Here is a 14,871-nt window from a genome sequence, read left to right as displayed (position 1 = left end):
TCTCTCTCCCTCTCTCTCTGCCCCTATTCCCACCTTGCTCTCTCTCAAAAATAAATAAATAAACTTAAAAAGAAACAGAGTTAAAATATTAAGCGAACTCATACACAACTGCCATTTTTATGGGTCAAAAATAGTCAAATATTGGCAGTGTCTGATAGCTTAACATATACCATGGTGGACTAACTTATTAAGTTCCTAGGATCGGACTGAAGGGATTAGGACATATTTTCTAAGTCTTCAAGTATTTGAAGAATTAGCACGGAGAAGAGTTACTGGTAGCAACTCGGCAACATGTTCGTATCAACCCAGAAAACAGACATGGCATGAAGGTGCGAAAGCAAAAATTCATTTGTGCATTTATTTACTGAGCACTTCCCAAGTATGTCAGGCACACTATCTGCTTAAGACAGCAAACATGTCCCTACTTTCAGAGAGCTTATAGTCTCAGGGGACAGATTTGGGTCCAGTAAAGAGAAGGACTTAACAATGTTCAGAATTATCAAAAACTACAAAAGATACAAAGAAAGGAGTTTTGTGAAGAGAAATTAAGAGAGTAGGCATCTGTACTGTTCATTACTATCTATATTAGTTTACACTTATGTATTTTACTTGATGTAACAATCTTATTATCAACTGATTCTAAAGATATAACATTTTCCTATTTACTGGTTTCAGTTACATTAAATTTTGACCCAACAGTTTTCATTATTCACTGGGCGTAATTTTTTTTTTTTTTCTTTCAGAGAGAGAGAGACAGAGAAAGCATGAGCTGAGCTGGGGAGGGCAGAGAGAGAGGGAGACAGAATCTCAAGCAGGCTCCTCACTGTCAGTGCAGAGTCTGATGAGGGGCTCAAAGCATGAACCATAAGATCATGATCTGAGCCGAAATCAAGAGTCAGACACTCAACCAACTGAGCCACCCAGGTGCCCTAGGCCTTAAATTTTTGATGATAGGTATCTGTTTACAATACTGTTTTAAATAATATGTCACAAAGCACATATAATTTGTTATTGTGTTTTGTTCAGTACAGTATATTCTCTAGGTAGACAGAAATAAGAAAAAAAAGAAATTGTTGTCTTCTTTTTGAAAAGTATTTCTTAGTGTTGGTGTTTTGCTCCTAATAGCAGTATAATCTATTGCTTAGCTAGACTACAGGGTAATGGTGATAGATATATCATTCTTGAGGGACACCTGGGTGGCTCAGTCGGTTAAGCATCTGACTCTTGATCTCTTGGTTAGCGAATCTGAGCCCAACGTCAGGCTTTGCTGACAGCACAAAGCCTGCTTAGGATTCTCTCTCTTACTATGTCTCTGCCCCTCCCCTGCTCGTACACGCTCTCAAAATAAACAAACATTTTTTTGAAAGGTCATTCTTGAGATGAGAAGACTTTTTGCCGGTGTGAAAACCACGTGTCATTTTTCATCTACGCCAACTCACATTCTGAAGAGAAGCTTATGAATAACTTAAGAGATTGTTCAATTCCTCCTAGTCCACAGCCATTCCTCCAAGCACTAAATAGAAAATCACACAGCAAATATATCAGACACCCTTCAAAAGCCAACTAAGAACACTTCCTAAATGATACATGCCTCATAGCTAAAGGTGCAAAATGTCCGAAGAACAATTTCTTAAAATGTATTTAAACACTAGGAGACTTCACTATATAAAAGAAAATTGAAATGAATATTTCATTAAAGAAACAATATTTTGTAATCCTAACAAATACAGTTTTATCTATTTGGGGGAAGGGGTTGTTTTATTCAACAAACATTTATGAGTATGCTAAGCACTGGGAAGTTTTATCTGTTTTTTAATTTTTTATATATATTTTTATATAGGACATTTTCTTCAAATGAACTCTTAAGTATGTAGCAACAATAAATTTATAGCTAAAATGTAAAGAAATTGCTAAAGTTGTCTCAAAGTAACTGTTGCAACAGACCAATTTTAATAAAATCATGTCTTTTTAACTAAATACACCTTCTTGTAAATTTTTTTCCTTTTTTCCTCTTTTGCTGTTTTTACCCTTTGGCTAACATTGTAAGGGATATTTATATGATAGCATGATCTATAATTTGAGAATAATCACAAAGAGGTTTATTTTTTTATTGAGGTATACAAAAAGTTTACTAATAAGAGTTGTGTAGGGGCGGCTGGTGGCTCAGTTAAGTGTCCAAGTCTTGATTTTCGTTCAGGTCATGATCTCACATTCCGTGAGACTGAGCCCCATGTTGGGCTCCATGCTGACAGCGCAGAGCCTCCTTGGGATTCTCTCTCTCTCCCTCTCTCTCTGCCCCTCCCATCTGTTCACGCAGCACACGTGCACTCTCTCTCTCAAAATAAAAAGAATAATTTAGAATACTAAATGTAAATTATATAGTCCTAATAAATTCTTAAGTTTTAATATTCTATTTCAGATGCAACAGAAATAAGTAGCTGGATTTTAGCTTTAAGACTGATTTGTAATTAGACAATACACCATACAATAGGGGGTGATAAAGTCTCTCCATGCTTTCTAATTGGAAGATACTTTCTTACACTATTTTAAGTTACAGTAAATCTATGTCACATATAGTATGAAAAATCTCAATTTTAGAATCGCTGTGTAGCCATCTAACCTTGAATGAAATAAAAGCCATACAACTGTTTTTGTTGTTCCTATGTTATTACTATTTGAAGGATTCTTGTTTCCATATATATGCTACTTAAACTGTTTCATTTTAGATTTAGTAAGTCATTTGAACTGTATATACACTTCAACATAAAGGCTGCCATAATATGAACTTCAATTAAAAAATTTTATACTCATCATTTTAAGCAGATATTTCCAATTCATTACTATGTAAAACTGTCCAACAGAATTTTAAAACATTTCATTCTTGAAAGCAAGTCTAAAATTACACCTTGATGCCACAGGAATCATATTCATTCCACTGCAGTTGAGGAAAGAGACCCAGACTGAGCGCTCTAACACTGGCTCAGTTCTCTTATTATTCAATTCGTGTCCTTGGACAGATTCCTTAAACTTGACAGTAAAAGTGATGAGGCCATTACAAATGATCTCTCAGCTCCCTCTTCTATCCCCACAACCAGCCAGTCCAGGTGAACAGTCAGAGAATGCTGGTACAGTATCCATCAGGGATTCTAGGCACCAGGACTGGATTTTACGCTCATGCAGAGATTTAGACACAAATATAAATAAGAAAAGAGAGACTATGTTCGTTCAGTTACACTTTTATGCTTACATCATACATTTTTCATTGACTTATACATCTCTTTAAAAGACAGTTATTGAATATCTATTAAATAGCAGGCTCTGGGGACCCAAAGATGAAAGATTCCCTCCAAAAGCTTTCACTCTAGTTGAGAAACATCGATTTTAAACAATCAAATGCAATGAACTACTGTAGTTTCTACAGTAGATAAGCATTTATATACAGAATATAGGGAAGGTTAGAGAAGAAAGTGGTCATTTCTATTTTGAAGAAATCAGAAAAGCCTTCATTTTGGAAATGACATTTGAAATGAGTCCTATAAAAGATCAATTATACAGTCTGAAAAAGAAATTAAGAAATTAAGAATAAACTCAACTCCATTTACAATAGCATCAAAAATAATACAATACTTAGGAATAAACTTTACCAAGGAGGCAAAAGACTAACAACTACAAAATGGTACTGAAAGAAACGGAAGAAGAAACAAAGTAAATGGAAGACATCTCACGTTCATGGACTGGAAGCCTTAATACTGTGAAGATGTCAATACTACCCAACGTGATCTACAGACAATGCAATTCCTATCAAAGTTCCAATGACGTTTTGTGCAGAAATAGAAAACAACATCCTAAAATTGATATGAAATCTCAAGGGACCCTAGCCAAAAATTCTTAATAAAGAAGAACAAAGCTAGAAGTCACACATTTCCTTGTTTCAAAATTTACTACAAGGCTACAGTAATCAAAACAGTGTGCTCACACCTGTCAGAATGGTTAAACTCAAAACAGAAGAAACAAGTGTTGGTAAGGGTGTGAAGGAAAAGGAACCCTCTGGCACTGCTGGTGGGAATGCAAGCAGGTACAGCCATTGTGGAAGACAGAGGTTCCTCATAAAGTTCAAAATAGAACTACCTTATGACCTAGTAATCACACTACTGGCTACTTATTCAAAAAAGACAAAAACACTAATTCAAAGGGATACATGTATCCCCATGTTTATTGCAACATAATTTACAATAGTCAAGATATGGAAGCAGCCCAAGTGTCCATCGACAGATAAATGGGTAAAGAAGATGTGGTGTACATATACAATGGAATATTATTCAGCCATTAAAAAAGAATGAAATACTACCATTTGCAACAATATGGATAGAACTAGGGGATACAACGCGAAGCAAAGTGAGTCAGGAAAGACCAATACCATACGGTTTCACTCATATGTGGAATTTAAGAAACAAATGAACAAAGGAAAAAGAGACATAGAGGCGAACTAAGAAAAAGACACTAACTCTAGAGAACAAACTGATGGTTACCAGAGGGGAGGTGGGGGGGGGGAATGGGGGAAATAGGTGATGGGGATTAAAGAGTACAGTTTCATGATGAGCACTGAGTAATGTACAGAACTGCTGAATCACTATATTGTACACCTAAACGAATACAACACTGCATGTTAATTATACTGGGGTAAAACAGTGTGGCACTGGCAAAAACACAAACCTACAAAACCAATGGAATAGAAAAGACTGCCCAGAAATCAACCCTCTTGTATATCGTCAAATGGTTTCCAACAAGAATGCCAAGACCATTCAGTGGGGAAAGGACAGTCTTCTCAACAAGTAGTATTGGAAAAACCGGGTATCCACATTGCAAAAGAATGAAGTGAAACCCTTGCCTTATACCGTATACAAAATACTAAAGTTGGGGCAATGAACCAGTGAAAAAAAAAGGTAGAAAATACAGAAGTACAGGAGAGAGAGGAAGGAACCAGTAAAGCAATCTCCAGACTGAAGTGTCAGATCAAGAACACAGCTGAAGACATTAGTCTAAAATATACTGAAGATACATCTTTTCCTAAAACTATATGAGGCTTAAAAAGCCAAACACAGCAGCAGGTTTACTAAGTACAGGGAACAAATGAAGTAGGTCCCAGCCTCAGTTTTGTCTGTGGAGGGAAGGGCAGAAGGCTAAGGGAACTTAACAGAAGCCTGGAGCAGTGACAGGGGACAAGAGAAAGAGAGGCAGGAGAAGTGGCCTGTCAACAGGACGCTGCTGAGTCTTGAAAACTTACACTTGCAGGAGAACCAATATACATGACATGAAAATGTTTTCTTCCTTTTCCCGTGCCTTTGATAACTACTCATTAACACCTGTTATGTGTCACGCTTTCTAGAAGGTACTAGGTAAATAACCGTCAACAGAACAGTCATGGTCCTTGCCATCATGGAGCTTAACCCAGGGAAGACTGTCAAACAAAATTACACTGTTATAACTGGTGATGAGATCTGCGAAGGAGACACACCAGGTACAATGACAGAGAACTTACTCATGAAGAGACTCTCTTTACAGAGGAAAGGGAAATGGTCTCTGAGGTGGTGACATTTGAGCTGAACAATGAAAAGGTCCAAATGGAGGGTTAACTCATATATTTGCAAAAGTTCCATGGCAAGAAAGAACTCGTTGAGTCCCAGTACTGGAGAGAAAGCAGCATAACCACGTGAGCACGGTAGGCAAGATGAGAGAACCACGACGAGACAGGAGACAGCACACCAGCACAGAGACACTGTGGACCCAAGCAAGGAGTCGGGATTTTATTTTATTTTTAAATGTTTTATTGTAATGTTTGCTTATTTCTGAGACAGCGTGACCACACATGCGAGTGGGGGAAGGGGGAGGGGGCGGAGAAGGGGGGACAGAGGATCGGAAGCAGGCTCTGCACTGACAGCACAGAGCCCGATGAAGGGCTTGAACTCGAGAACTGTGAGATCATGACCTGAGCCAAAGTTGGATACTTAACTGACTGAGCTACCCGGGTGGCCCAAGGAGTCTGGATTTTAATTTGCCCAGGTTGTTGGGGTAAAAAAGCAAATGACTGAACTGATCTACCATTGGTATTTGCCAGACCGGTCACAAAACAGAAGAACAAGAAGACAGGGCACCTGAAAGAGCCACCAACAGAGTAATGCACCATGAAGCCATGACCAGTTTAAGAAGGAATAAAACATGTTGGCCAGGAAGAGGAAACAAGAGGGCTCAGTGGGGTCCCACAGCATGAGTAAAAATGGAGAGAAAGTGAAATAGCATGAAGGGTGGGAAGTTAGGGTGATAGACAGCTCTGTCCAATGTACGGTCTTACAGTAGTTCTGGCAGGTGAATAGCCAAAGGTTTCACTATACTTATGAACTTGCTGGAGCACAGTATGAGTGTAGGAGGCTACCTTCAAAGAAGTCAAGGGATTTTAAGAAAAGTAATAGTGATGGTAGCAGGGGGGTGGAGGGGTAGACTTATCATTATTAGTAATGATAACAGCCACCATCTATTTACCGCTGTATATGTGCCAAACTGCGCTAAGCACTTCATGTACATTATCCTATTTTGCGAACAGTTACTATCATGCTCATCTTACAAATAAGGAAACTGAATGCAAAGTCAGTCCCAACAGACTCCACTTCCACAGCTCACTCTGAGCCAGGATGGTTAGATGGTTGTGCTCATGGTGCTGCAAGAAAGGGTCGCAGTGTGAGGTAGGAAACAAAGTGCTCAACAAGTGAGAGGAAATATTTGGACAACAGCAAGAATGAGAGGTAGAGGGTGACAAAACTCCACAGCATGAACCACCAATAAGGATTGTGCATGAGGGCAGATTGGGGACAAAGCAACAGAGAACGGAGAGAAAATGGATGACCTCTGGGCCTCATGGTGTGAGGCATGTGGTGGAAGGAGCAGCCTTCACCCAGAGGAAGCTGTGATCTCAGATTAGCAAATCTCAGATCAGCTAAGGCAAGAAGGTCAAGGGGATGCTACCGCAAACTAGGAGTCCAGTTGCTAATTTACAGTGTAACTAGCACAGTGATGAAGAACACAGACTCTGGTGCAGGGTGGACAAAATGAGGGCAGGGAATCAAAAGTACAAATTTCCAGTTATTATATAAATAAGTCAGGGGATATAAGGTACAACATGGTTTCTATACTTAATAATACCATATTGGTATTTGAAGGTTGCTAAGGGAGTAAATAAAAGTTCTCATCACAAGAAAAAAATCTGTTACTATGTGAGGTAATGAATATTAACTAGACTTTCTGTCCAGTCATTTCACAATAGACATGTACGTAACAAATCACTATGTTGTAAACCCTGAAACTAATATAATCTCATATGTCAATTATTCCTCAATAAAAGAGGATGCCTAACAACAGGGGAACAGTAAAATAAATTAGGATGCAATGACATATTATACAATCATTTAAAAATACAATTACACAGGGGTGCCTGGGTGGCTCGGTCGGTTAAGCGTCCAACTTCGGCTCAGGTCATGATCTCATGGTCCGTGAGTTCGAGCCCCGCGTCGGGCTCTGTGCTGACAGCTCAGAGCCTGGAGCCTGTTTCAGATTCTGTGTCTCTGTCTCTTTCTGCCCCTCCCCTGTTCATGCTCTGTCTCTCTCTGTCTCAAAATTAAATAAACGTTAAAATAAATAAATAAGTAAATAAGCAAATAAATAAATAAATAAATAAATAAATAAATAAAAATAGTCACACAATTAAAAAATGCTTTTGGAAACTATGCTGTGATGTTGATAATGGTAACTAACATTTCTTGAGTGAGCATTTGTTCTGTACCAAATACTCTTCTTAATGTTTATTTATTTTTAAGAGAGAGAGACAGAGACAGAATGTGAGTGGGTTAGGGGCAGAGAGAGAGGGAGACACAGAATCCAAAGCAGGCTCTGGGCTCTGAACTGTCAGCACAGAGCCCAACGCGGGGCTCGAACTCACAAGCTGTGAGATCATGACCTGAGCCGAAGTCGGACGCTCAACCGACTGAGCCACCCAGGTGCCCCCCAAATACTCTTCTTTATGGACATTATATATCACACATATATTATAATGAATAAGAGTAACAATAATAGTAACACTTTTTTTAAAATAGACTGCCTGGATTTGAGTCCTGGCTATACCACTTACTAACGAATTATTTAGCTGCTTTATGCCTTAGTTTCCCTACCTATAAAGATGGGGATGATAATAATGGTCCCTCTCTCATAGAGTTGTTAAAATTAAATGAACTAATGTCTGTAAAATGATTAGAATAATGGCACAAAGTAAATCCATTTAAGTGTTTGACAGATAATCAGGTAAAATAAAAGAGGAGATGGAGGGAACCAGAATATGCCACCCCAAAAGATGCTACTTTGGCATAAGAACTTTGAGCTAGAGGCAAAGAAGACTCAGCATATGTAGAAAGAAAACTTCCCAGAGCCTCTCTTATCTAAGAGCAAACACTTCTAAAAAGTGAAACTGCCCCAAATTCCCTCTCCCAGGAAAATTTTATGGTCAAGCTGGACCTCTACAAACACACCTTACTTCATGAGAGTCTCGCACATACTTACCTTCCCACAATTTACCACTCTGGAAAGCCTAAAACCTCTTCCTTTGTCTTATCACTTCTCTACAAAGTAACTGTTCTTCCGTTAAGATGCTCTAGTGCCCAAGTTCTAACCACCCTTTTTTTTTTAAGGTTTATTTATTTTGGAAAGAGAGAGAGAAAGACAGTGTGTGAGCATGGGAGAGGCAGAGAGAGATGAAGACACATAATCCGAAGCAGACTCAGGCTCTGAGCTGTCAACACAGAGCCTGACGTGGGGCTCAAACTCATGAACCATGAGATCATGACCTGAGCTGAAGTCAGATGCTTAACCGACTGAGCCACCCAGATGCCCCAACCATCCTTTTGAGCTACTCTTCATTGAGGCTTCTCCACTGGATATGTACTGCACACATTAATAAACTCCTTGTTTTTTTCTTGTTAACCTTTTGTCAGTCTAATTTTATGGGTCCTTGGAGGACAATCCAGGAGGGCAGGAGGAAAAACACTCTCCCTCCCCTGCGGGGACAGTGGAAAAGGGTAAAAGAGCAAGGAGAAGGGGCAGGAAGTGTGGGGGGGCTGTACCTACAGAAGCCTGCGCATGAGGTGGGGCATGCAACAGAGGCTCTGAAGGTCGTCAGTGGTGCAGGGTTGCCATTCATCCTGAGTGGGGAGAAAAGTTGGTCTTTGCTTCCTCTAAATGAAGTGTGGCTAAGGTGTTCTGATGTTTTTGAAGACAGCCTAACCCAGGCCATGAAGGGGAAGGATGCCCACTGCCTGTGGTGGTTAGAAGTCCAAGATTTCATGTGGTCATAGAGCAGCCTAGAAAGGCTCAAAGATGCCAGCAACCAAACGGAATCCCCACAGGGAGCAGAAAACACAGGGCATATGCTCTCCATCTTTTGGGGGAAGTGACAACATAAGAGAAAGCTTAACGTTCAAATGAATATCCTTAAAACCTTTCACTCTTCTTTATATGAGATAAATACACTTGGAGTCTTTTCACATGCTAACCAGGGGCACTTTCCTCATTAAAAAAAAAAAAAAAGAGAGATTTGCAAAAACTCTTATAATTCTAGCAGGCTACATTTTTAGCAATCTCTCAATCTAATACATATCTTAACAAAATTACATTTTGCTGAAATAAATTAATAAAATCACATATTCACTTCCACACAAAAAGCTTTTCAGTGCAATTTCAGCATTGTAAGATGTGGAGAAGTGCCACAAAAATGCATAATTTTCAGTATCTTCTTAGCTCTATGAGCTACCGTGTCCTGCTAAGAAAGGAGAAGGTGCTGTTTTATTCTGGAAAAACAGGACTTCTCAAGGTCAACATAGGAAGCTGACACTCAGAGCTCTGATGCCACACGTCTTACCAGCTTCCTCAAGCAGCTATCGCCATAAACCTACAAGGACACAGTGTGCAAACATAGGCTTGGTCTTTCGGCCCACTAGGCGGCTCCCAGAAATAACGGGTAGTAGCCAGCAGATCCAGGGGTATAATTCAAGTACTGATGGCAAAAGCACATATATTCAGACTGTATTAATTCAAAATGTACAGTAATTTTCTTCAATTTTACACATTAAAAATTCTAAATTATTCTTTATCTTGCAAAATTTTCAGCAATGACTTCAAGTGTTAGTGTCTAAAATTCAGTCCTCTTTTTTATAACAACTATGTAATATTTTAAGAATTTGTTCTATTAACTTGTAAATTTTAAAACTCTATGAAAATCAGGTAAATCACGCTATTCATGAATTACAATTTTGAACTACTTTTCAAGTTGGTTTTACTTCAGAACATGTACTTAAACTTCTTTATCAATACTTTAATAATTAAATTTCTCTAAAAATTCTCCTTTCTATTAAGGGCATCTAGCTCTGTATTCTGAGCAAAAAAGATTTTAAAACTCCTGTATAGGCATATACATATGCATAGTTTAGCACAGTGTTAAGAAATGTAATGGCCTGGTCAATGGAATATATTCTTTTAAAAGTTGGAATGTATTATTTGAATAAATCGTCTATAAAATATGACACAAAGACAAATATTACATTATTTACTGATACTGTTGGACTAAAACAATACTAATCCTGAGGCATTCTTGTCAAAATAAATCTAATGAAGTGAAATACTGACAAAAATTTCATGTATTGAACAGCCTATCTGAACACTGTATATATAGAGTGCTCCAACTAAAAACTTCAATGAAAATTTTACATACACATATTTAAGTATTTAGACTTCTTATACCAGTGCATACAAACTATAATCAAAAGCAACAGTAAAATATATGCACAAGAGATTAAAAGCAAGTATAACAAACACTGATTACATGAGGACAGAATGCTATTCCCCCTCTATTTTCCATTTTTGTAATGTTTTGTTTAAATTTTGGAAAAGTATATACATTTTCAAGCAACAGTCTCTCCCATCAAGAAAGGAATTACAGGGGCAGTGGCCTTTCCTAAAATGACAAACCAATACCCTTCGGCTCATACTCATACTAAAGCTGGCAAGATTTCACATTCCTCGGCACACAATGGATCTTTCACCAATACTGGAAACCGCCTTTGTGAGAATATTTGCTAAGAATGGATGGAATTCTCAATGTTGCAAGCACCCATTGAATTATTTAAAAGAACAATGAATGAATGACTAGTTAGAAATGTTTCTTGAGCTCAGAGAAATTTATATTACAAAAGAAAAAACCTAAATCTAGCATTTTCTCCAGAGCAGTTAGGAAGAACAGATTAAGTTGCTAACTGTGGACAGTGGTTCCCAAATGCTTTATGCTATCAAAACTGTCAGAGTTGCCTTCTCCTTGACCAACTAATAATTTTAAGTCCTTCTTGACTCATAAATATTGTTTGCATGTTTGTTTATATGTACTTTGCTTCACAAAAGAAAACTTAACCAACAATGAAATGAAACTTAATCCTCAATGCCTCCCTTAACCCTAAAAGAGATGTACTTCTGCTTTTTGTGGGGTTTTTTTTTTGGGGGGGGGGGTATTTAGGTTTTTTGTATTATTTATTTATTTAAGTAATCTCTATAACCAACATGGGGCTCCAACTCATGACCCTGAGATAAAGAGTCACGTGCTCTTCAGACTGAGCCAGCCAGGCACCCCAAGAAATGCACTTTTGAATAGGCAACTATAAAACTGCATAACGGCAATATAATATTAAGTAAAAAAAAAAAGTATGTCTCAAAAAATCATATACATGATAACCTTTTTATAAGGTTAAAACCACTTGAAAATACATACACTTTGGGAGAATATAAGGACATAATAAACACCAACTTCAGCTTCAGGATGATGGTTAGCTTAAATGAAGGACAATCATGGGATGCGTTGACAAAAAGGATAATACAATTAGATTACTGCCAATGTCCTAGCATTTGTTTTATGGATTTTGTTTTGTGCTTTTTGTTTGGTGGTGGATTCCCATGTGATTATGATACCATTTTAAAATAGATGGATGAAGGGGCGGTTCAGCTCGTTAAGCATTCAACTTCAGCTCAGGTCACAGTATCATGGTTCCTGAGTTTGATCCCCACATACAGTTCTCTGCTGTCAGCATGGAGCATGCTTCAGATCCTCTGTCCCCCTCTCTCTCTGCCCCTCCCCTGCTACTACTCTCTCTCTCTCTCTCTCAAATAAGCATTTTAAATTAATTAATTAATTAAATAGATGGATGGATGGATGGTAGATAGATGACAGATGGATAGATAGGTATACCGAGCAAAACAAGCATGGACCAATGCTGAGTGTGTTATGAACCAAAAATCACTAAACCTGAAATGAAATGACCTGAAATGATCTGACAGAATATGCAAATAAAATTTTTTAAAGCATGTAGACTAACACCCAAACAAGTCTCTGGATCAACTCAAAAGTCATCCATCCAGATTTTGTAATTTTCTGCTTATACTTCCCTAAACACTTTCAATTGTGCTGTACTAAGCAACTTGTTCTCAACGGATAGGAGACCTTCTAACATCACCAATGGACCTGCTCAGAGAGTAGAACCTTCAGGAAGGGGGGAAAATGTGGTACAAAGGAAAAAGGTGCTGACTCTCTGGAACAGGGCTGACAATGCCCACAAGCCTCTGAATAGGCAATTGGTGATTCTTATTCACACAGTTGGTACTTATTAAATGCCAAGTGTATATCAAATGTCATGAAAAGCACTGGAACCCTTCAGACTTATGATTAGGACCGTCCTAGCAGGTCCTTGAGTCCAACCCACCACCTTCTAGATAGCCAAGAATCAACATATCCTCAGGTCAAAGAATCAAGATAGTACAATCACTCTGGAAAACAGTATGGAAGTTCCTCAAAAAACTAAAAATAGAAACACCATATGATTCAATACTTCCACTCTTGAGTATTAACCCCAAAACAACAACACTAATTCAAAAAGATACATGCATCCCTATGTTTATTACAGCATGATTTACAATAGCCAAAATATGAAGCAACCTAAGTGTCCATCGGTAGACAAACAGAGAAGAAAGACTGGTATATATACAATAGAATATTACGCAGGCACAAAAAAAGGATGAGATTCTGCCATTTGAGACAACATGGATGGACTTAAAGGGTATTATGCTAAGTGAAATAAATCAGACAGAGAAAGACAAATACCATGCGATTCTATTCGTAAGTGGAATCCAAAAAACAAAACAAAACAAATGAATAAACAAAAAGCAGAATCAGACCTATAAATAGAGACAAAAATGATGGTTGCCAGAGGGAAAAGTGGTAGGGGGTTGAGCAAAATGAGCGAAGGTGAGTAGGAGACAGACTTCCAGTTATTCATGGGACTAAAATGCACTGCATAAGGAATACAGTCAATGATACTGTAATAGCGATGTATTGGGTCAGCTACAGCTATGTGGTTAACAGAGCATAATGTATAAACTTGTCAAATCACTATGTTGTACACCTGAAACAAATGGAACACTGTATGTCAACTATACTTAAAAAAAAAAAATCAAGATAACTTTCAGGTGTTTTATTTGGCTCGTAACTACACAAGCAGATACTGAAGCGTTTCACTTATAAAGTAAGGTTACAATGGCTCCCCAAAGTTAAAACCTCTATTATAAGAATTGGGGATGGGGAGAAGATTGCTTTTTTAAACAGATGAGATTTCAAATGGATGTGTTGCTGTTCATTTTACCTGCTATCTCCAAAAGTGGGTTTATGTGATCTCCTTCTGCCAGCTTCACAAATCCAACCTGATTTCCAAAAGTGTCAATCCCTTGAAAAGGCAAAATCAACTGTTTTCCTTGGAGGATTTCTTCTATGAATGGTTTTAATTCCAAAAGAGCACCAATACCACTGGTAAGAGATAATACAATTTTCAGTAATAAATTAGGTAATAAGATATACAAAACCAAACAAGAAATAATCAGTTTTTAGAAAGATAAGTTAATTTTGATATTTGTTCTAATTATTTTAGAGCTCAAAAATAACTTCAAAATCTAATCTGTATGATTAAAATACAACTAATATTAATTTTTAAATAAAAACTATGGAAGAAGTGAATTACATCTTTACTTAATTATAATTTATATCAAAGACATGAAAGAAAATACTATTTTATTGTTCACCAAGAAGTTTTTAATCAAGGAAACACTGCAGGGACAACTCAAAAACATTACTGATAATATATTCCAAAAACCTAATACCACAAGAGCTTATATTATTAGATTATAAGAAAAGTTATAAATTCTTATCAAAAGTACTAATACAGTATTTACTATTTGCAAGGCACTCTACTAAAACTTCATTATCTCTTAAACTACAATAGCCTCCGTAATAAGATAATACTGTAACTGGATTAAACAAAAATAAAAGGTTATATTTGCCAACTGCAACCACATAAGTTTGTTATTTCTGTTTAACCTATGTGATCATAGGGCTACTCTGTGTTTCAAGTGCTTTATTTTTCTTTATAAAACAAGTGTTTACTATATTAATGAATTAAACATCATCAGGTTTAGAATATTTTGAAAATTAGGATGAATTATTTCCATCTTAAAGAGAATTCTGGTGCAGATATGTGGTTATGAGAAAAAAATTAAAATCTCACTAGAGGGCAGCAATTACTCCAAAAAGAAATAAGCACAATCTTATATAATAGGGTTTTAAAACACCCTTCTGGTGAAACATCATTAAACTATCTTGATCATTCACTAGTAATTATAAGTTAAATGTGTGAAAAGAAATTTATTTTTCTAGTTCTTTCATATTTCTAAATTACCTTCCATATAAAG

General features: G+C 37.3%; 1 protein-coding gene across 6 annotated transcripts in view; it reads right to left on the bottom strand.

The window, feature by feature from the left end:
- The window catches only part of AKAP7 (A-kinase anchoring protein 7), a 158,840-nt gene that overhangs the window by 103,324 nt on the left and 40,645 nt on the right, over positions 1-14,871 (bottom strand). For all 6 annotated transcript variants that reach the window (XM_042987153.1, XM_042987155.1, XM_042987156.1 and 3 more), the window contains exon 5: positions 13,773-13,933. In XM_042987153.1, the coding sequence (XP_042843087.1) occupies positions 13,773-13,933 (161 nt within the window). The remainder of the gene's footprint in view (positions 1-13,772; positions 13,934-14,871) is intronic.

Source organism: Panthera tigris, chromosome B2, assembly GCF_018350195.1.
Source record: "Panthera tigris isolate Pti1 chromosome B2, P.tigris_Pti1_mat1.1, whole genome shotgun sequence".
Lineage (NCBI taxonomy): Eukaryota > Metazoa > Chordata > Mammalia > Carnivora > Felidae > Panthera > Panthera tigris.
Note: the sequence above shows the minus strand (reverse complement) of the source record. Positions and strands in the feature narration are given on the sequence as shown.